This window comes from Myotis nattereri (assembly GCF_964212035.1).
Source record: "Myotis nattereri genome assembly, chromosome: 3".
Classification (NCBI taxonomy): domain Eukaryota; kingdom Metazoa; phylum Chordata; class Mammalia; order Chiroptera; family Vespertilionidae; genus Myotis; species Myotis nattereri.
Window position 1 is genome coordinate 57,980,273 of NC_138077.1, and position 23,603 is coordinate 58,003,875.

At 41.8% G+C, this 23,603-nt stretch overlaps 1 protein-coding gene across 1 annotated transcript in view; it reads right to left on the minus strand.

Moving 5' to 3' along the window:
• Positions 1–23,603, minus strand: part of LOC308515027 (protein mono-ADP-ribosyltransferase PARP14-like) — a 60,401-nt gene that overhangs the window by 17,345 nt on the left and 19,453 nt on the right. Inside the window, exons 6-12 of the mRNA XM_081085435.1 lie at positions 14,728–16,979; positions 12,368–12,604; positions 11,461–11,682; positions 7,354–7,432; positions 1,756–1,905; positions 1,352–1,414; positions 856–1,023 (exon numbers count right to left, since the gene is read on the minus strand). Coding sequence (XP_080941561.1) covers positions 856–1,023; positions 1,352–1,414; positions 1,756–1,905; positions 7,354–7,432; positions 11,461–11,682; positions 12,368–12,604; positions 14,728–16,979 — 3,171 coding nt within the window. The remainder of the gene's footprint in view (positions 1–855; positions 1,024–1,351; positions 1,415–1,755; positions 1,906–7,353; positions 7,433–11,460; positions 11,683–12,367; positions 12,605–14,727; positions 16,980–23,603) is intronic.

The window sequence follows — 23,603 nt, forward strand, 5'->3', positions numbered from 1 at the left end:
AAGGATGGGGAAGTTTATTGAGGCTAAACTTCTGGATGGCCTACCAGGCCAGTGCAGACATTCAATCCTAGATTCCTGAGCAATGGAATGATCTATCCAGGGCCAAGTGGTCCCTCTCTGGAACAGGTCAGCTCCATTCCACTTCAAGCCTGAGGGAATTTCCCTCCCCTGACCAGCTCTCTTAAGGGAGACCGCGCAAAAATTCCTAATCAATGCATAGAACTCAGAATCCTGTGAAAGAGCTCAAAGAGCATAACCTTAGTAATGATAAACCCAAAGCACATCTTTCTATATGGAGAATCAATCATACAATCATTATATAGTTAGAGGAAAACAGGAAACTTGAAAGAGGCAAGTAGGCTGAGAAGAGAAAGGTGGTGAGTTGAGTTTCTGACCCATTAGAACCCACTGGGTTAAGGTGATTGAAAGGTTTCTGTGCAGAGATGCCCTAAGGCCAACCTGCACAGCCACTGCTCAAGAGCTGAGAGAAGAGGCTTGGCAATGCTCATCTGGGAGTCGGTTACAGGGAGGTGGGAGGCGATCGACTCATATTCTCCATAGAGAGGGGATGGAGGGGAAGGTTAAGTACTAAATAAGGGGGGATATGGAAGAGATGGCAAAAGAGAAAGGAACCGGTGAAAAGAGAAGGAGATGGCTGTTCTTTCTCTTTGCTCCTTTCCTTTCCTCTCTCTTCCCCTCCATATTAGAGAGCAGATGTCTTGCTCATTCCCTCAGTGACTGCCTTGGGGTGAGGAAGCTGCCCTTACTCAAGACTCAGCATCAACTGCATTCAAGTTAGCAGGAAATCAAAGGAAAAAGGGACACCTAAGAATTTAGCCTTGAGAGGCTACCAACCTGTCCCAATGGCTGGGAGGCAAATGGTCGAGTGATTCAGGCTTTCACACTCTTGCAAAACACAGGTAACTGATCTCTTGACATCAGCTCCACCAACGACGTGAATAATATTCTTGCACTTCAGTGATCCACCATCAGTAATTATATAACCATTGTTGTGCTGTTGAGCTAAGAAACACAAAACAGAAAGATGCAAAATCAGATGCTGAACCTACTCTCTGATTGTTTACAAAGCAAAATGTCTGCTTTGTCAAATAAAGCGTTTTACGCCAATAAGAGACTCCTGAAATACTACCTCTGATGAATCTGTCTCGCTTACCTTCTCTTTTTAGCCATGATCTCACTTTTCACTCCTCTTCATTTCTAATTCTCTATGACTGTAATTCTTTAGTAAAATGTATGATTTTAAGATTAATATGTTGTCTCCCTCTCCACAGCCTCCCACATTCAGCCTTCCACTTATACTTTAGCACTGAAAAGCAGCATCGTGCCTTACCTAGGCGAGAACATTCTATTTCCACATTTTGTCCAGCCTTTTCCAAAATTGCTTTGGAGACCCCTACATGAGAACATCAACATATTTACAAACATGGATAAAAAATCAATACAGTGCACTTAGATCACAATGATTGCCTCATTATCTAAAGGCTTTCCCCATTATTAGAGGAATCTTACAACCTTAGCATTTCTGATCAAAAAAAGAAAAATTCAGGAAATAACTGTTACCAATTATAGGAAACCATGTCAAAATAATTTTAAAATTATTAATTCCTATTACTGAGCCAAAGTTGTAGAAACCAGTTTGGCTATAGCAACTGCAGAATAGTTTCATTATAGAAACCCTCCTTCAAGGGATCTACTGTGACCATTACTGTAGCAAAAGTCCTACAAGTAAAGTACCTGCTTTGTGATCAAATGTCTTTGTTGTTGAATTCACAATCACATCTGCCTCTTCTTTAGCAATATCTCCAGTGGCCACCTGGAAGATGATGGGGCCAATTTTCATTTCGTGCACTCCTGAAGCAGGGCTGGTAACAGTCCCATACAAAACTGAAAAGAAAAAAGAAATGGAGTTGATAATCAAGTTAACAATAGCAAGAATGACTTAAGTTTCATGCTCCTCACATGTGGCCCTCCCATAACGTACTTCTCTCCGTCTCCATACCAAACCCTGTATCTCTGGCCTTTAATATGGTCCTGAGCCAGAGGTCCTCAAACTTTTTAAACAGGGGGCCAGTTCACTGTCCCTCAGACATTCCACACATGCACAATGGGGGCCCAGGACAAGTCGGCTGCTAAGCAGGACAGGCAGCGGTGGCAGAAACACCCAGCGGGCTGGATAAATGTTTTCGGTGGGCCGCATGTGGCCCGCTGGCCGTAGTTTGAGGACCCCTGGCCTGACCCTTAGCCATAAGGATGGTCTGTTTCTGAAAAAGTCTTGTAAAATACTAGTGCCCTGGTGCATGGATTCATGCACATTGAAAGGAAATTAATTAGAAGGTGGCTGGCGGGGTGGGACTGGGTGAGATGGGCCAGGTATACCCTGGAGCCAACCTCCTGTGGTCCCTTACAGGCCAGCCACACCCAGGGTAGCACTGTGACTTGAAGGGCATCTGCGGAGTGAGCGGGATCCATCCGGTAGGTGGGTTCCCTCAGCCTGGCCTGCGGGGATTGGGCCAAAACCAACTCTCCCACATCCCCCAAGGGGTCCCAGATTTTGAGAGGGCAGTTCTCGGGTGGCACACCCTGGAATCGGGCTCCCTAGTCTCTGGTTCCAAGGTGTATCACTTGAGAACCACCACTGTCAAGTCAAGGAAGCTCGGCAGCTCCTGCATTGAGCGTCTGCCCCCTATTGGTCATTGCACATCATAGCTACCAGTCGGACAGTCAGATGGTAGCTTAGCCATTTACATATTTAGATAAAACATATCAAATGTGTGCTTCTGGTGCTGGCCAAGGTGAAGTCAACCCATGAGAACCTCTCTCCAACTGATTACAACTAAAACAAGAGGCAAATATAATATCTACTAAGTGAGGACTGAAAAGTAAGCAGCAGCAGGCAGATTGGAAAGGTAAGTCAAAACCTGAAGAGGCAACCTGTGAAGAGGGAAGTTTTGAAATTTTCCTTTTTTCTCTCCCAGCTTTGACACAAGGGTAGCCCTACTTGTGGAACTGCACAATGAGCACAGGTAGCAAAACTCTCAGAGGATCCCTGTTTTTGTGACCAGAGGATTGAGAAAAGGGGGCCCTGTGAGCTGAAGAGTATGGCAGGGATCTTCCTTATTTTCCATAATTTTTTTGAGATTCAATTGAGCTTTATTTAGAAATTGGCACAGTTTCCACTGGAAAAATGCATGTGTACATATACTTAATATTTCTTTTTGAGTTAAATATTTTTTATCCTGATATTCTTTTATTTTTACATTATATGCATTTTTTACTAATTAAGATATTACAAAGTGCCTTTATCCCCTCATTATCCCCCACGCCCCCAGTCCTGCCCTCACCCTCACCCCCTGTTGTCTGCATCCATCCTTATGCTTATATGCATGCATACAAGTCCCAGATTTGTTTTTATTAATCCAGGCCCTACCCCCAAGGTGACCCCAGTTGCAGAACTCCATAGTGGCCCCACAGGGAGTTAAAGCTCTTAGAGTTCTGTGTGTCTATCCAGAAGATCCAGGGAAAAGGGTCCTTATGGTCTGAAAAGTGTAAATGACTGTATGTGGGAAATACCTATTATTTCTCTCTCTCTCTTCTCTCTCCCCACTTTGCCCGAGGACAACCCAGATCACACAAAGCTATGTGGCAACAGAACAGGCAATTTAAACTCCAAGAGAACATTGTCTCTCTGGGGAGAGGCCTAGAAAATGGGCTCCTGCAAGCCAAGAGTGTGAGGGGAGTTCTGCTGAGGGGATAGCTGGAGAAGGTGGACCCCTGTTCTGTGACAAACTGGAATAAATCCTAAGCCCACCCTGGAGCTGCACATGGGGGAGCCGTCCCAAGAGCACAGCAAAGGCTCTGAGAACTGAAGTGACATGGGAACGCCTCCCAGAGAAGGTGAGACAGGACTGTTAGGATGAACTTAACTGACTGACTGCCTGCTGAAACAATTACCATTTTCCAGATTTTTAACAAGACCCAAGTGTCAAACATAACAATGAAAATAACCAGTCTATTATCCCAAACTGCTTGTCATACAAAGAACCAAGAAAATGTGAGCAGTTCTCAAGGGTAAAGATACTCAATATAGATGCTTATGTCAAGATGATCCAGATGTTGGACTTATCAAAGACTTTAAAGTATCTACTATAAATATGCTCCCTGAGGTCAAAATAAAGATATTTGAATGAGTGGAAATGATTTGGAATGAGTGGAAAAATAGGTGTCTCTGCAGAGAAATATAAATTATAAATTAAGAATCAAATGGACATTTTAGCACTTATAAATGCAATATCTGACATTTTAAAAACACATTGGATAGGCTCAATAGTAGACAGAGAAATGAATCTGTGAACTTGGATGCAGATCAATAAAAAATATCCAATCTGAAAAACAGAGAAAAAAAGATTAAAAGGAAAAAAAGAATAGATCCTCAGGGACTGGCAGGACACTATCAAAAGGTCTAACATTCATGTTATTAGAGTCCCCAGAGAAGATGAGAGACGAATGCAGGAAAACTAATTGATTAAATGACTGAAAAATTCCCAAATTTGATGGAAGACATACATATTGAGATTCAAGAAGCCTCAGAAAACTCCAAATAGGATAAAGCCAAACATGTAACAGCAAATTTGACAGAGAAGAAGCATTTGGTTGGTATTGTATCTTTAAATATGTCTATTTCCAAAAACACAGGTCACATCATCCTTAGGAAATACTAGCCTCATCACTACTTAAATCCCCCTTTACAGATTATCTAACTTGGATTGCTTAATCTTCCACTCAAGATTGCACAATCATGGCCAGTATCTTGCATGCCCGGGTGTATGGAAGATGATTTAATATCTCCTTTCTCACAAATAGATTTTTTTCATAAAAATCATCACTGCCGAATTAACCGCTACATCAAGAAAGAAAATTAGGAGAAAAAACAAGATGGCAGCATAGGTAAACACCAGAAATTGCTGCCTCACACCACCACTTCAAAAAAACAACTAAAAGACAAAACGGACATCATACAGAACCACAGGAAGGCTGGCTGAGTGGAAATTCTACAACTAGAAGGAAAGAGAAAAGCACACTGAGACTCAGAGGAGGTGCGATGTGGAAGTAAAGTGCAGAGGTACGGAGGCGCATGCGGAAAGGGCTGAAAACTGAGGTCACGGCCGTCTTTTTCAATTGGGAGGGAGACACAAGCTCCCAACTGCTCTGAACTCCAGTTCCGGGTGAGTCTCTGGGGACCTAGATTCATACGGGGAGAAACTGGACTGTCTGGCATCGGGCAGAACTCAAGGGCGGCTTTCTCTCAGAGGTGCTTGCAACAATTACTGTGGAATAGTGAGTCCTGGGTCCTCTTAGGGCAGGACTGAGGATCAGCCATAGCTGTTTGCTCCACCCTGTTGATTCCCTGAGACCCTGCCCCACCCAAGCTGTGTGCAGAGGCTTTTGCATATGAATGCCCTGGCGCTTTGCAATCTAAAATTCCCTAACTAACTGCAGCTGGGTAAGAGAGACCCAGAACATCCAAAAAGAAGGCCCAAGACCCCACAACAGCTTGCAGTGCTTCAAAGCTGGGCCTCATCTAGGCACCTCAAAAACCTAAACAAAGAAAAGGAATCTGCAGATCTCTCCATAGCTCCTGCTGGGTAGCCTCGGGGAAGAGGCTAAATTAACACCGCCTTAGAGATCCAAGAGCCAGTATACCCAGTGGTCAGAGTGGACCATCCAGATTACAACTCCTCAGATCCATAATGGACACACTGAGGGGGCAGACTCAGTGAGCACCAAAGCCCCACTGAAGCAAGTCTTTCCCCAGAAGGGTGTTCCCAGCACAGAAGTTCTCCCACCATAACCACAGCTGATTCTCACAGCCAATTGGCCTAGAGGTCAATTCCTCCCAGTGATACATACAACAATCAAGACTTAACTACAACAAGACTGTGCACAAAGCTCACAAAGGGGTGCACCAAGAGTGTCCACCTCAGGTAATTGAGGAGGCTGAGCCACAGGGCCCTATAGGACACTTAGCACACAAAGCCACTCTATCAACACAGGGAAGCAGCCAAAATGCGGAGACAAAGAAACAGGTTATAAATGACAGAAATGGAGGAAAGCAAACTACTGGATATAGAGTTGAAAACCACACTTTTAAGGTTTTTCAAGAATTTTCTAGAAACTGCCAATAAATTTAGTGAGACCCTCGAGGATATGAAAAAGAATCAACTAGAAATTAAGCATACACTGACTGAAATAAAGAATATTATGCAGAGTTCCAACAGCAGACTAGAGGATCACAAGAATCAAGTCAAAGATTTGAAATATGAAGAAGCAAAAACTCCCAACTGGAAAAACAAAAAGAAAACAGAATCCAAAAATATGAAGATAGTGTAAAAAGCCTCTGGGACAACTTCAAGAGTACCAACATCCGAATTATAGGGGTGCCAGAAGAAGAGAGAGAGCAAGATATTGAAAACCTATTGGAAGAAATAATGACAAAAAACTTCCCCTACCTGGTGAAAGAAATAGACTTACAAGTCCAGGATGTGCAGAGAACCCCAAACAAAAGGAATCCAAAGAAGACCACACCAAGACACATCATAATTAAAATGCCAAGGGCAAAAGACAAAGAGAAAATCTTAAAAGCAACAAGAGAAAAACAGTTAGTTACCTACAAGGGAATACCCATACGACTGTCAGCTGATTTCTCAACAGAAACTTTGCAGGCCAGAAGGGAGTGGCAAGAAATATCCAGTGATGAATAGCAAAGACCTACAACCAAGATTACTTTACTCAGAAAAGCTATCATTCAGAATTGAAGGTCAGATAAAGAGCTTCACTGATAAGAAAAAGCTAAAGGAGTTCATCACCACCAAACCAGTATTACATGAAATGCTGAAAGATATCCATTAAGAAGACAAATAATTTGATGACCAGAATAAAGTCGTGAATATAATAGAATCAGGGACATAGAAAGGGAGTGGACTGACAATTCTCAGGGGGGAATGGGTGGGGGGGGCGGGAAGAGACTGGACAAAAATCACACACCTATGGATGAGGACAGTGGCAGGGGTAAGGGCAGAAGTTGGGGTGGGAACTCGGTGGAGGGGAACTATGGGGGGGAAAAAGAGAAAAAAACTGTAATAATCTGAACAGTAAAGATTTAATTTAAAATTATTTAAAAAAAATCATCACTGCCATCTTTCACTTATCATTAAATAGTAATTTAATAACTAGAAATAATTTCTTAATTTAATATTTTTTTCTGAACCCCAGAAAAGAACAACAAAATAAGAATGAAATAAATTTAGGAAAAATGAAATTATATCTTTACTGAACCTTGTGTATTCTGAGTCTTGGCAATTTTGTCACTGATGAAATTTCCATTGGCTATTTTGTCAAATTCATCTGAAAATGCCTGGAAACACAAAGACAGTTTTGATTACTACAATCCTTAGTAGATAGACAAATTTGATTCATCACAGTTTATGATCATAAATGCACAAATATTGATGAGAGAACAATTCTCAAAGTATTGTTATTATCATTATATATTTTTAAAGTTATAAAAATACACATATTATTTCTACAAATGCATCCCACGAAAATTATCAAAATGGGAACAAAGATGTAAATACAAAAATATTCATTACAGTGCTTTTCATTAAAATCAAGAAGAGAATACAACAGTTTAAAATCCAATAGGGAAATGGTTAAATACATTTTAGTATATCCCTGTGTTAAAATATTTAGCAGCCATTAGGAATTGCATTTTCAAAGAGTAGTTAATGGAATAGGGAACTACTCACTTTACACTATTAAATGAAAGAAGGTTAACTTTAATTATATTATTATGACACCACTTTGCAAAGTACATATATATAGAAGAAGACTAGAATGAAATATGACTAAAATAATTTATGCATTTTGCATTGTTCAAAGTTCCTACAATGAATATATATTTCTTTCATATTCGGTAAGAACAAGTAAGTTGCCAGTTGTTAAAAATATAGTGTTAAGAGAAAGACAATTACAAGAACACAGATACTTCAGTTTTTAACTTCTTAATTGTACCAAAACAGGAATGGCTAGTGGAGTAGTGCATTTTGGAGCAAGAGGCTGTATTTTAGGTTTAATGAACTTATGAGTTCCATTTCTTTGCCTGGTTGTGACACTCCAAAATCATCACAATTTTGTAAAACAAGCAACAGAGAATTTTGTTGGTAAAAAACAAAAAGTACCAAGTAACATCTTGGCTAAAAGGCTGATACAATAAAGGAAAAGAACTGGAACAGACTATAGACTGAGGGTGTCAGACTCATAGACCTCCAGGGGCCAGGCAGGAAGCTACAAGTGTAAAGGTGCAGAATGTGACTCCGGAGGACTATACAGCACCTGCCATTCAGCCACAGCAAACTGTTCAGACAGAAACCCATACCCAATGTGTCAGAATGCTTGAAATTTTAGGTACAAGTGGACATCTGGAGTATTATGTGAAATGTTTGATTTTGAAATATTAGGAACTGATTCAAAAATTTTTAAAACTAGACCAAATAAAGCACATCTAGAGGCCATGTTCAGACCATGTTTTGCAACCTCTGTTACCTCTAAACATCTCAATAAGTTTTGGTGTTGTTTTTTTGTGTGTGCAAATATAACCAAAGTTTAACTGTCATCAAAAGTCTTAAGTGAAAAAGTGTCACAGTCATGTGAAGACAATCAATACTATTTCCAGTGGCAGTAAAGGTGTCTGTAGAGACTAATCCTTCTCCTGAATACTTGCAGAGGAACCTGAGCCTTTAGGAAAGGAAACAGGCCCTGGGGTTGCACAGCAATAATGAAAGTTGAAGGTTCAGGTCCATGTCATAGGACTCGCTCCCCTATTCACCCATTCAAAAACTTCAGCACTTTCTCTCTAATTTAGTTCATTGTATGTGTATAAATCTTAGCTCCCAGAGTAATTATGATTGACAGGAGGGGAAGTATGTCCTACATACCCATCCCATGATCCACATCACCTTGTGTAAAGCGGGTCATAGGGGGGTTGTTCAAAAAGCATTTATTGACTAGAAATTACTATAGTTATTCAGACCAACTAAATAGACCATACTATCTTGGTCAGGTGGTTTGGTTGTCTGAATAGAATTTAGATTAGAATTGTTTGCTTCGTAAGAACTTAAAGGTAGTATTAGATCCAGGAAAAAATGAATGACGTAAAAATTCAAATGGTCCAATGATTCATGGACATCTGCTGGGCTGCTAGCCTTGATCTGTTCATTTAATTCTTGCACTAGCATGGAAGTTTCCAAACATTTAATATCATTTACTCAACTGGACTCTAAGGACTTGGAGGCAGGGATAATGGCCTCTTATTAAATGCCTCTTGTTCTCCCATAATGTAGAGTCCAGTGGCTCACCCATAGCTGATGTTCAGCAAATGTGAGCTGGTCGATGGACTCTCTATGATTTCTTGTACCAAATCTCCTATTCCAAAGGGTATGTGCTGAGTTCATTCTTACCATATCCTTCAGTTGTATTTCATCCTGACAATCTCCTATTTATAGGACCACAACTATGCTTTTATATTATGTACTAGAGGCCCATTGCATGGAATTAGTGCATGGGTGGGGTGTTCCTCAGCCCAGCCTGCAACCTCTCAAAACCCGGGACCACTTGGGGGATGTCCAACTGCCAGCGAGATCAAACCTAAACCAGCAGTCGGACATCCTTCTCTCAATCCAGGACCGCTGGCTCCTAACTGCTTGCCTCCTTTCCTGCCTGATCACCTTAACCACTCTGCCTGCCTGCCTGATCACCCCTATCAGCTTAACTGCCTGCCTGGTCACCCCTATTAGTTCAACTGCCTTCCTAATCACCCCTAACCGCCTGCCTGCCTGTCTGATCACTCTGAACTGCTCGCCTGCCTGCCTGATTGCCCATAACCGTCTCTGCCTTGGCCCCCACCAACACAGCTTCATCTGGAAGGACGTGCAGAATGATGGCCACAAGGTTGTTCGGCTGTCCAGTCTAATTAGCATATTATGCTTTTATTATTATAGATAAAAATTTCTGTGTTCATATGGAAGAAAATACTATAGATTAAAAGAAGGTTAAGGAACATGTCAACTCCACTGCAATATATAGGCCTTGTTTGGCTTCTGATACAAACAAACAAGCTGTAAAAACAAAACATTTATGTGACAGTTGTAAATTTGAACATTGACTTGATAATTGATGAAATAAAGGAATGATTGTCAACTTATTTCATGTGTGAAAGAGTATTGTGGTGGTGTTACTTTTTTAAGTGAAGGAAAACACTTCCTTGTTTAAAAAAAATTATGTTTTTATTGACTTGAGAGAGATAAGTGAAACAGCACTGACAGAGAAACATTGATTGACTGTCTCCTACATGCCCCCAAAAAGAGATCGAGCCTGCAATCAAGGTATGTGCGTTGACTGGGAATCGAACCTGCGACCTCTCAGTGCATGGGACAATGCTCAACCAATTGAGCCACACCAGCCAGGGTCATGGTGTTGTTACTTTTTAAATTTCAATGTCTAAAATAAATACTGCCCTGACCGGTTTGGCTCAGTGGTTAAAGCATCGGCCTGCGGACTGAAGGGTCCCAGGTTCGATTCTGGTCAAGGGCATGTACCTTGGTTGCGGGCACATCCCCAATAGGGAGTGTGCAGGAAGCAGCTGAATCGATGTTTCTAACTCTCTATCCCTCTTCTTCTCCCTTCCTCTCTGTAAAAAATCAATAAAATATTTTTAAAAAATAAAATAAAATAAATACTGATTTGTTTATGGGTAAAATGTATATCTGGATTTGCTTCAAAATAATAGGGGGCCCTGGCAAAGTGGTTTAGTTGGTTGGAGTGTCTTCCCATACACCAGAAGGTTGTGGGTTGGGCACATACCTAGGTTTCAGGTTCAATTCCCAGTAAGTGTGTGAGCAATGTTTCTCACCTCTCTCTCTCTCTCTCTCTCTCTCTCTCTCTCTCTCTCTCTCTCTTTCTCTCTCTTCCTTTCTCTTTCTTCCTTCCTCTCTCTCTAAAAACAAAAGTCAATAAAAACATTCTCAGTGACTATTAAAAATAAATAATTTTAAAAATAGTATGGGAAAAAGGGCAATAAAGGAGATAGAGATAAAACATATTAGCCATAGGTTGATCATTGTGAAGATGAGTGATGGTTATAAGGGAGTTTATTATACTATTTTGTTTATGTTTGTACATGTTTGAAGTTTTCCTAAATAAGAAGCTAATTTTTTTTTTCTATATCCATAACTTTGCTTAAAAATTCCCATGCTTCAACTAGCCAACAGTGTTCTTTTACTTTCCTGCATGGGAAATACATGGAAGAAACAACCCGTTAGACCAAGAAGACATTGGATACCATTAGGGCTCAGTTGGCAAAATAACCAGAAATGAGTAAAGCTGTACCTGAATATTCCCGTGATCACTCGGGTGCAGCACAAAGCAAACCTCTTGTAAAGCTGTTGGTTGATTGTTGCTACTAAATTTGAACACTTCCGAAATGATCAATTCAGCAAAAACAGTCTTAGGAAACCCCAAATTGCCTGTTCCTATGGCTGGAAACGCAATTGAGTTTAAGGATAAGTTCTCAGTCATTTCCAAACATTTTCTGATTATGTCTTGCATGATCTGAAAAGTACAAAGAACATTCTTATACATTTTTGCCTAGAAATGGGAGTTAGGAAAAAAAGAATTTAGCAACTTTGTGATCTCTGTCTACTCCTTTTTGCTTTCAACAAAAGGCAGGCTAAGGGCAGTCAGAAGGGAAAGAAAAATACAGGAAAAGGAAAAGAGCACGTAAGAAACCCTTCAAAAAGGTTCACATGCACTTAGCAATGAAGGAAAGAATCAAAGCAACTAATCCTTCATGCCCTCACCTTACCTTCCTCACTAAAGATGTGCTATCTTTACCTGGCCAGTGTGGCTCAGTGGTTGAGCATCAACCTATGAACCAGGAGGTCATGGTTCCATTCCTGGTCAAGGCATATGCCTGGATTGTAAGCTCGATTCCCAGTAGGAGGTCGTGCAGGAGGCAGCCGATCAATGATTCTCTCTCATTGATATTTCTATCTCTCTCTCCCTCTCCCTTCCCCTCTGAAATCAACTTTTTTAAACAAGATGTGCGATCTTCAATAACTCTTCCCTATCTTCAATAACTAGTCTTCAGGAGCAGTCAGCTACACTAAAAGAAAGGGTCATAATGATGGAACCTGCCATGAATGTGATGTTATTGCAGAAGAGAAACAGGGTACAATAATTGAAAAGAGAACAAAGGGGTAACCAATTTCCTGGGGAATTTAAAACCAGACCCCACCTTGTGTGAAGATGTGTCACCATTTTTCCAGCTCGGAGCCACCACATGAAGCACTTGGTAGCATTGCAGATTACAACCAGTGGTTTGAAGAATCGTGCCCACGTCCACAGCTATCCCTTGTCCAGCTGCATTCAATTCCTTCTGGAGATTTGGCCCAGCTTTTGCCAAGAGGGCCTTAGAAAGGGGCCCACTATTAAGGCTGAGATCCCGAGGAATGGAGTTGACGACAACATCAGCCTAAAGACAAAAACCAACAATTTGTTTCAAATTCTAATAAAAAGCATTCATCAAGGATTACTGTATTTGAGCCATCGGACTTGGCACAATGGGGACAACTAAGAAGACTTTTTCAGACACAAATACAACCCAAGACAATGTGTTATTAGATACTTATTTAAATTACACTCCAGGACAAAAGAGAGCTGTCAAAAAGTGGGATCACTGAAGGAGTCTAGAGGAAGTGCCATTGGTGGCCACTGAGTACATCCTGTGTGATATGGGCCCTTTGGGAACAGTTGAAGCAGGCAGGGGGAGACAGGGAAATCATTCAGAAGGGGGAACACATGCATGGTGGGTGTGAGCTGTTGAGCTGATAGACAGCTTCTACAGCAAAATGGTGCAAGCCAGGCTGGCAATGTTACCGTGGGGGTGGACTGCAGAGGACCTCAAGTGCCAGGCCATCTGGACTTCCCGACAGACAGTGAGAAGCCATGGAAGCTTTTCCAGCAGGACATTTGAGCAGATTAATCAGCTAGAGTAAGACACCAAGAGAAGAGAGGAGAAGGAATGTGACTAAGTCATTTTCAAAGCTGTCCTGCATGGGTCCTGGACAAGCAACACATGGCAGGTACTGTGGCATCAGACTCAAACATCTATGGGAGAAAAAGGAATGGAAGAAAGATCGTACTATTTAGTGTTCAAAATCGACAGGAAATGGAACATTCCAATTACTGACTTGGGGTCAAAAGAGTTTCTTATTTATGTATTTGGTTTTTTTAATGAGAAACTAAATCATTTTATAATATTTTTGAAGTAGTTCCTGAACAGATTCCAATCTTGCCTCTACCATTTGTTAGCTGTGAGAGTTGGGCGAATTACTTAGCCCCTCTAAGTCTCATTCCTTCTTCTCTTTGAGAAGAATAATAATCCTGGAATCTACCTCATGGCATTGACTGAGAAAATGCAAGCAAAGCACTTAGCATAGTGCCTGGCACATACTAAGTCATCATTGTTAGCCATTGTTCTTGTAATTATCATTTAAGCTTATGATATAAGGAAGATGACCCACAGAATGGAAAAAATATTTGCAAATCATAATCTGGTAAGGAACCTCTATCCAAAATACATAAAAACTCTTAAAATTAAGTAATAAAAAGATAACCCAATTGCCCTAGCTGGTTTAGCTCAGTGGATAGAGTGTCAGCCTGTGGACTGAGAGGTCCCAGGTTCGATTCCAGTCAAGGGCACATGCTCGGGTTGCAGGCTCCATCCTCAGTAGAGGGCGTGCAGGAGGCAGCTGATCAAGGATTCTCTCTCACCACTGATGTTTCTATCTCTTTCTCCCTCTCACTTCCTGTCTTAAATCAATAAAAATATTATTTTTAAAAAGATAACCCAATTTAAAAGTGGGCAAAGGATCTGAATAGGTATTTCTCCAAAGAAGATAGGCACATGGCATTCCCTAGGAATCTCTTCCCCAGGCCTGCCCACAATCCTCAAAGAAAGGAAGGAACATCTGGCACAGCAGGGGCTTCCAGGGCTATTTCCATTAGCTAGAGCCCGTGTTGAAGAGGTTGTTAAATATGTTTTAAAAAAACACATGACCCCCCTGGCACACCTACAATAACTGTCCCCACATAGTACTCAGATCACTTTCAGGTTCAGTTTCCACTTTCCTTCCCACAGCTTCATACTGGTGCTGGGTGCTGATTGGTCCTCAGACTCAGGCCTCCAGGCTCAACCTGGTTCAGTTCCACTGACAAGATTCCTGTCTTCTGTCACCACTCTATGCTCTATATCTGATATCAGTAAATTTGATAGGAAATTAACCTCAGATTTGCCAAAATATCACAGGTATGAAGGCCCTGAATAAACAGAGAGCCTTGAAATTGTAAACCATTGTTGTGGATTTTCACATTTACTGGGAACCTGGTGATCTTCCAGGTCCACAGATAACTGGACACCCTCTATTAGTAAATGCCGTGGAGAAGTAGCCCAATTGTCTAAGGAATTTTGTTTCCAGGTCGGCATGGAGAACATGGGATTTTCTCCCTAATTCTCCCTTGATCCTAATCTTCCTTTGGCAACAAACTCCCTGGAGTTGCAGCACCTAGCGGGTGTTCTGTAAAAGGGACACTCACCATAGCATTCTGCACGTCTCCTTTCACCAACAGGATCCTCAGACCGCCTGGGCACAGCAGCATTTGTCTGTTTCCATCATTGTTTCTCGGGCCCGGCTGGACTCCTGCAGGTACACTGGGCAGGGAAGCAGCATCAGGCTTGTTGTTTTGAAATACAGTTTTCACAGTTTCAGCAAAGGCCTCAACAGTCTTCTCAGCGAAATCAACAAGGTAAACCTCTTTCAAGGTGCATCCAGCCCAGTTATACTGGAAGGATTCCTTGATTGCCAAAACAATGGCCTCCACACACTGGGATAAGGGAAAGCCACTGTTTCCAGAACTAATGGCAGGGATGGCTATGGATTGGTACTGGCATTTATCAGCCAAATGGAGACTATTTTTCACGGCATTCTTTAACTGTAACACACACTCATGAGCATCATTGCTGTTCCACTTGGGTCCTACTGCATGGATCACCTGGTGGTATGGGAGCTTTCCTGGTTTCGAGATGGTGGCATGGCCAATTGCAATCTTACCCATTTCTTTCACTATCCGGTCACAGTCTGCTTGGAGCTCAGGGCCAGCTGCCTTTGAAAGAGCAGCAGCCAGGCCCCCACTGAGACGGAGGTCCTCGTTTGCGGCATTCACCACCACTTCAACAGGAAACCGTGTCAAGTCGCCTTGCTGTACAATCAGCGAGACTCCAGGGGCCAATTCTGTCCGACAGGAGGCCTTCTGCCCATCACTGCCACCTCCCTCCTTCTGTCCTTCATTCTGCAGTAGTTCCACAAAACAACCAAATGACCGTACCTCACGTTTATAATCCCGTGGTCTATCCCGGAAGAACTGGCTGGCTCCTGGCTTATCAATACTGATGCTTTTAACACAAACTGAATCCCTGGCTTGCTTGAGGATGTTCATTCCCTTCAGGACTTCAGCCTTTGAGCCAGTTAGTAAAATGCCTTTTGGTTTGTTCCTAGCATTGAAATCTACCTGAACATTTAGCTTGTTCATCCTTATCTTTTGCAAGAATAGCTTCTTCTCTGCCTTTAAATAATCAATAACTAAGGGAGGCTTTACTTCAAGGAATCTCTCTATTTTCATGTTTTTTTCCAGAAAGTCAGAAAGGAAGTGGTAGATTTCATTTACTTCTTTCACACAGCCTGCAATAATGATCTCAGCTGTGGTTCCTGAAGTTAACTCATTGATCGTTAGAGTCTTTGAGGAGGAATTATGTTTCTTTGGCAAATTGTTAGTGATGGCTTTCCATTTCTTGCTGCTAAGAAGTTCCCTGTCCTCGACGTCTATGCGCTTATAACTTAAGGCACTGACCATTTGCTTCTCAGCTTCTAAGAGGACTTCAGAAGAACAGCCGGTTAAGAAAACAGTTGTGCCCTCTAGCTCATAAACTGCAAGAATTTTCTGTGCTATCAAAAGAGACTTGGAGAGTTCTGAACAGTCGACCTGTTGCAAAAACTGCAAAACCTCAGGGGGGAGCTGAATGCTTTTCTGAACCATGGTGTACACCTTTTCCTGGACTTCACACTTTGCTTTATACACATCTATACCGAGTCCTTTAAAGCACATGTGTTGGGTGGCTCTGTCGTAAAAAATCTCCATCTCTGGGTACTCCCTGCGGAGACGCTCCTGCACACCACTGTGGCACAAAAGAGAATACTTTCTTGGAGAAATGGTCACTTTCTCCTTCAGACTTAGCTGTTCTCTTTTAACTTTTTGAGTGGCGTTTTCTATTAATTCCTTGATTTGTGGCTCAATGTTTTGTACATCCTCTGATTTCCCCACTAAGGTTACAATCCCCATGTCTGTATCAAACTCAATCGAAATTCTTTCATCTTCTAACTCATTTTTCATGATATCCCACACTACCGGGTCCACTTTAAATGGGCTAGCTTTAAATCTAGACCTGATGCCAAAGAAGGCTGTGGAAGCATCTTTCTTCCAGTTCTTGATTCTTTTTCTTCCTTGATTGACTAAGGTGGCTGCAGGTCTGATGGTAACTTCACCATTGAGTGGGGACCATGTTAGCTCACAGTGAGAACGTCTCACTTCTTCATTTATCTCCTCAATCAGATGATTCCTTTTGTGTAAGAACTTCCATAAAGAAAGATCCAAAGATTCTTTAAATGGTGCTGGAAGCTTGATCAGAGGCTTCTCCTTTCCATACAACGCTGTGCCCAAGGAGGTATAATACGGGAACACGGAGAGCGGCATATTGTTGAGGTCGAGCTTCTTGGTCATGATGGTGTCTAACACTTAGAAGGAAAGAAATAAAGTAAAGTAATCCCAGGGTAATAGGTTTCAAATCAAAACAAACAAAACTTTCCTATTGTGGGGTGTGGGGGGCAATCCTAGTGTTTGTAGAACTTTGATGTTACAACATAGTACTAAAAGGGCAGCTCTACTCTCAAAGTGCTCAAATATGAATTGATATGTATTAACACTGCACAGGTATCCCTTGTGTAATGGAGTAATTACTTTCTGGCCAAGACCACTGTATGGTGAAATTCTGTTATGTAAATTCCGTTTTCCGTTTTTGTGATACACTGATATATCACCACCAAGTTAAGAAATAGATATGACTCTGGTCACAAGCATGGGGATACTGTTTGGGCCAGTGTAAAGAATATTTTGGTGCTTAAAGCCAACCTTGTCTGAGAATCATACTATGTGCTGTTTCTTGTGCCTCTGGCAATTTTAGGCTTCATAGATGACTTAGCTTCCATTATTATTTCTCAGGGGAGGCGCATAATAATAATTATCAGAGTTTACTAAGTGTCAGACACTATTCTAAGTGCTTTACATATATTTAATTAACTTAATCCTCATGACAACCCTTGAGATAGACACACTATTAGTATCATCATCACTATTTACAAATGATAAAACTCAGGCTAGCCCTTGCTGGTTTGGCTCAGTGGATAGAGCATGGGCCTGTGGACTGAAGGTTTCCGGTTCGATTCTGGTCAATGGCACATGCCCGGGTTGTGGGCTTGATCCCCAGTGTGGGCTATGCAAGAGGCAGCCATTCAGTGATTCTCTCTCATCACTGATGTTTCTATCTCTCTCTCTCCCTCCCTTCCTCTCTGAAATCAATAAAAATATATAAAAATCTTTTAAAAAACAGCAACACCTCAGGCTAGTAAAAAATAGATAACTCGTATAGGGTCATGTAGACTGTAAATGTCTGAGCTAAAATTCAAATCAGTGTCTTTTTGACCCCAAAGCCCACGCTCTTGCCCTTCTACCAAGGGTTCAAAACCAAGGTCATCCTCAAAGTCATCAGAGCCCAGCCCAGAGACTGATTCAGCAAATCCTGCACCTCCCCCATTCCTACTATAATCAGTCTCTTGCCACTTTTACTGGGACAGTCGCTAGGATGGTATATGGGCATGTCTGTGTGTGGGTGGGTGTATACTCTTCCTTCCCAAACGCATTTTGTGGTAGTTATTAGACAGGTACAAGGAGTCTAAGAAGGAAGGGAATTAGAATGAATTCCAGTAACAACTTGGATTAAAATAGCATCCTTGTGGAAAGACGTTAAAAATAACTTCACTTGTAATGATTGGATCCTCGGCCTTGAGCCAGACATAATGCAAAAAACAAGGCCTTCAGAGATCCAGACACATAGCCTCAACTTCCCATGTGGCCCCGTACACGCTACAAGCCTGGGCAGTACCAGTGACCACTGATACCACATGGAACCAAATGATTTCAGAGTGAATCATTTCTACATATAAAACAATGCTGCTAAATAAATTCTGTTCTTAACCCATCTTTATCGACAGTTTGCCTCATTATTGGTAACCCACCATAAGTGGTGAAATTTCAAACAAGAAAAATTCATGCTATAGGTGAACGGGAAACTGGGGAAAAGTGGAGAACTTAAAAGCATTGATTATGGGCCCAGACTGCCAAGGTTCAAATCCTGCCTCTGTCCCTCACTAGCTGTGGAACCTTGGTCAAGTGATTTGACCTTTCTGTACCTCAGTTTCTTCATTTGTAAAATAAGGATTACAATAATAGCAATGCCTGTAAAGCGATGTCTATAAATCCACTTTGTAGCACTCTGCAGAGCTCTGCAAATGTCCAGAGTGAGAACGGGAAAGTCAGTGTATCTGAGACCCTGGAAAACAGGGAATGAGCAAGGTTAGGGAGGAGGCATGACCAACGTAGTCAGATGGTTCAAAGATGTCAAGTGAAATGGAACCTTTGAGAGGATCCTACTGTTCACAGGTGTAGCTCGGGTATAAAATAAATCTCAAGAGACTTGGGAAGAAGGCGGCTGGCAGGACTGAGGTGAGGGGGAGGGTGCGAGTGAGTGAGGGGGTATGTGGACATGTATGCTGTGTGTGTGAGTGAGTGAGGGATAGTCAGACACTGCAGGAGTATCAGGAGCTAGTAGACCAGGCTCTTTTGGACAGGGAGCCCCTGGCATTGATGTAGGCACTCCCCAGGCTGCCAGGCTCAGTCACAGAATTCATGCCATCTTCAAGGGGGAGAGGCCTCCTCTAGGAACTCAACATCACCATCACCAAGACTGGCCTTAGACACTACCTGGGACACTGCAGTCACAACTGCCAAAATCCTGCTGCCCTGCCCACAGACCTGCAGACCCTAGGACATCCACCACCTAGGGCACATGGTTCCCGCAGCAAAAACTCAGACTTCCCCCTCCCCGGCTGATGGCCCATAGATACCATGGTCACCCTGATCCAGTGAGCAGGTCCCCCAAGTCTGCCACCCAAGCAGGCAGCCCCCAGGTGCCTCTGTGAGCCACCGCTGGGTGCACGAGCGTATCTAACAAAGAGCACAAGGCCCCTGCAGCAGTAAGTGGGACTTCCCCCTCCCTGGCAGCTGACCTCCAGACACCCCAGTTGCACCGAACCAGTGCACAGGCTCCCCTGAGTCTGCCGCACTGGAAGGCAGCCCCAGGGTGCCTCCTTGAAGCTCCACTAGGTGTGTGCATATCCAACTAAGGGAACAGGGCCCCTGCAACAAAACTGGCACTTCCCCTCCCTGGCTAATGACCTCTGAAAACCGTGGTCATGCTGATCGAGCATGCGGGGCCCCTCTATGAGCTGCCACTGGGCACATGCCTCTCCAACCAAGGGTGCAAAGTTCCCTCAGCAGGATCCATGACTTCCCCCTTCTGGTGTTTGCTTTTGGACACCTGGGTGAGTTACTGAGGACTCCCCACACTGTTCCAGCCACAGACTATGAAACTCCCACATCCGCAGCTGCTGGCTCCTGACCCCCTCGTCACTCACAGAGAGAAATCACCTTGGCCAGAGTCCCACTGCCTCTACTGCAGAGTATGGGACAGCTGCCCCCCACCGTCATGGACTCTGAGATCCTCATAGTGAGTTGCAGAGTGAGACTACCCAAGCAAGAGTCACACAACAATGGCCAAAGTCATAGTACTTGAGCCTCAGGCCCTGTAACCCCCTCCTTCCAGGCTGTGCACTCCAGGAATTCACAGTGAACACATTCCAGTGAGATCTCAGGCAACCCTTTTCACAAGAGCTGGAACCACAATCACATCCACAACAGCTTGCACAATAAAGCTGGAGGTGAGTCACATTGCCAGACAATCCATGGCAAGACTTCATCCATGAACCAGAAACTAACATTCAAGACCCAAGTACATCAGGAGAACCCAAATAGCTCAAGCAGGGAGCTACACTAGATCACCAAGCCCAGGGAATTTGAGATTTTGCACCACTTGGTCCCCAAAATCATCAACTACATAGCACCACCCTCAAAAGAACCTGGATAGCAAAGTAGTTGGACCTAAGACATAGAAACAATTAAATCGTTACAGCAAAAAATGGGGAGACAATAAAAAACAATCTGCAAAGGAAAGAAAAAGAGAAATCACCAGAGGAGGAATTATATGAAGTGGAGACAAGTAACATGTCAGAGAAAAAAAGCAGAGTAATGGTTTTAAGGATGCTTAAACGCCTGGCTGACAAATACACACAACTCAATGAGAATTATAAGGAGCTGGATGAGAATGTCATCAACATGAAAAGGAATCAAGAGGAAATGAAGAATGACATAGCTGCAATAAAGAAAACAATTGAAGGCTTCAACAGCAGACTAGAAGAAGTGAAGTACTGCATCAGTAAGTTAGAAGACGAGGTAGAAAATAACACACAAACACAGCAGCAACTGGAAAGGAAACCTAAAAAGCAGGAGGAGAGTCTAAGACAGCTTTTAGACAACATGAAACGAACAACATACACATAATAGGGTTGCCAGATTAAGAGGAAGTGGAGCAAGGAATAGAAAACCTGTTTGAAGAAATAATGACAGAAAACTTCCCTGATGTTGGGAAGAAAAAAGCCACACAAGTCCAAGAAGCACCTAGACTCCCAAACAAGTTGAACCCAAAAAGACCAACACCAAGACACATCATAGTTAAACTGGCAAACATCAACAACAAAGTAAGAATTCTAAAGGCTGCCAGAGAGAGAGAGAAAGTTACCAGCAAGAAATCTCCCATTAAAATAGCAACTTATTTCTCAACAGAAAGACATCAGACCATAAGGGATAGGAATGAAATATACAAAGTGATGCAAAGCAAGGGACTGAATCCAAGAATACTATACCCAGCAAGGCTATCAATAAAAATTTAAGGTGAAATCAGGAACTTCACAGCCAAAAAAGGACTAAGGGACTTTATTACCACCAAGCCAGTAATGCAAGTATAGCTAAAGGGACTACTATAAAAAGAAGAAATAGAAAGGGAAGAAGGACCACATGCATAAAGAATAAAAATGGCGACTAACAATTACCTATCAATAACAACCTCAAATGTCACTGGATTAAAATCTCAAATCAAAAGATATAGGGTAGCTGAATGGATAAGAAAACATGACCCACACATTTTCTGTCTATAAGAGACCCACCTCAGAACCAAGGACTCAACAGACTGATAGTGAAGGGATGGAAAAAAATTTTCAGGAAAATAGAAATCAGAAAAAAGCTGGGGTAGCAATACAATCTGAAAAAATAGACCTCAAAATGAAGGCCATAACAAGAGATAAGAAGAGCCGTTTCATAATACTAAAGGGAGCAATTCAACAATAGGGCATAACTCTGATAAACATATATGCATCCAATACAGGAAAACTCAGATACATAAAAAAAAAACTTCTGGAAAATATCAAGGGAGAAATCGACAGCAATACAATCATAGTAGGGGACTTTAGTACCCCATTGACACCACTGGATAAATCCTCTAAAGAAAAAATCAGCAAAGAAACGGAAATCTTAAATGACTCACTAGATCAGATGGACTTAATTGACATCTTCAGAACATTTCACCCCAATGCTACAGAATATATATTCTTCTCAAGTGCACATGGGACATTTTCAAAGACAGACCACATATTATGACACAGAAAAACTCTCTTCAAAGTCAAGAAAATAGAAATCATAACAAGCATCTTCTCAGATCACAAAGACAGAAAATTAGAAATCAATTACAATAAAAACAATGAAAAAAGCAAACACTTGGACACTAAATAGCATCCTATTAAACAATGATTGGGTCATAAAGAGATCACAGAAGAAATAAAAAGCATCCTAGAAACAAATGACAATGAAAACACAACAATCCCAAATCTATGGGACACAGTGAAAGCAGTCCTGAGAGGGATGTTCATAGCTCTACAAGCCTACCTCAAAAAAACAAGAAAAAAATGGTAATAAATTATCTAACCCTGTCACTTTAAGAATTAGAAATAGAGCAACAAGAAAGGCCCAGAGTAAGCAGAAGGAAGGAAATTATAAAGATCAGAACAGAAATAAACAACAAAGAGACCAAGAAAAAAACAACAATACAAAAGACCAATGAAACCAAGAACAGGTTCTTTGAAAGGATAACCAAGATTGATGAACCTCTAGCCAGGCTCCCCAAGAAACAGAGACAGAAGACACAAATAAACAAAATCAGAAATGACAGAGGTGAAGTAACAACTCAACAGACATATAAAGGTTTGTAAAAAAAATACTACAAACAACTCTACTCCAACAAACTGGACAACCTCGACAAAATGGACATATTCCTAGAAAAATACAACCTTCCAAAACTCAATCAGAAAGAATCAAAAAACCTCAATAGGCCAATAACTATAGATGAAATTGAAACAGTAATTAAAAAAAAAAACAAAAAAACTCCAGCAGACAAAAGCCCTGGAACAAATGGCTTCACGGAGGAGTTTTATCAAACATTCAAAGAACTAAAACCTATCCTCCTCGAACTATTCTAAAAAATTCAAGGGGAAGGCCACTTCCAAGTTCTTTCTACCAAGCCAGCATTACCCTAATCCAAAAACCAGTAAAGACACTACAAAGAAAGACAATTACAGGCCATTATCCCTGATGAGCATAGATGTTAAAATCCTCAACAAAATTCTAGTAAATCGGATCCAGCAGGATCATACACCATGACCAAGTGAGATTTATTCCAGGAATGCAAGACTGGTACAATATCCACAAATCAATAAACGTGATACATCACATGAATAAATTGAGAGACAAAAATGACATAGTCATATCAATGGATGCGGAAAAAGCATTTGACAAAATCCAACACCCTTTCTTGATAAAAAAAAAAAAACCCTCAGCAAAGTGCGAATAGAGGGATCATACCTCAACATAATAAAAGCCTTATATGGCAAACCTACAGCCAACATCATACTCAATGGGCAAAAACTAAAACCATTTCCCCTAAGAAAAGGAACAAGACAGGGATGCCCATCTCACCACTCCTGTTTGACATAGTACTGGAAGTGCTAGACATAGTGATCAGACAAGAAAAATATATAAAAGGCATCCAAATTGGAAAAGGAGACGTAAAATTGTCATTA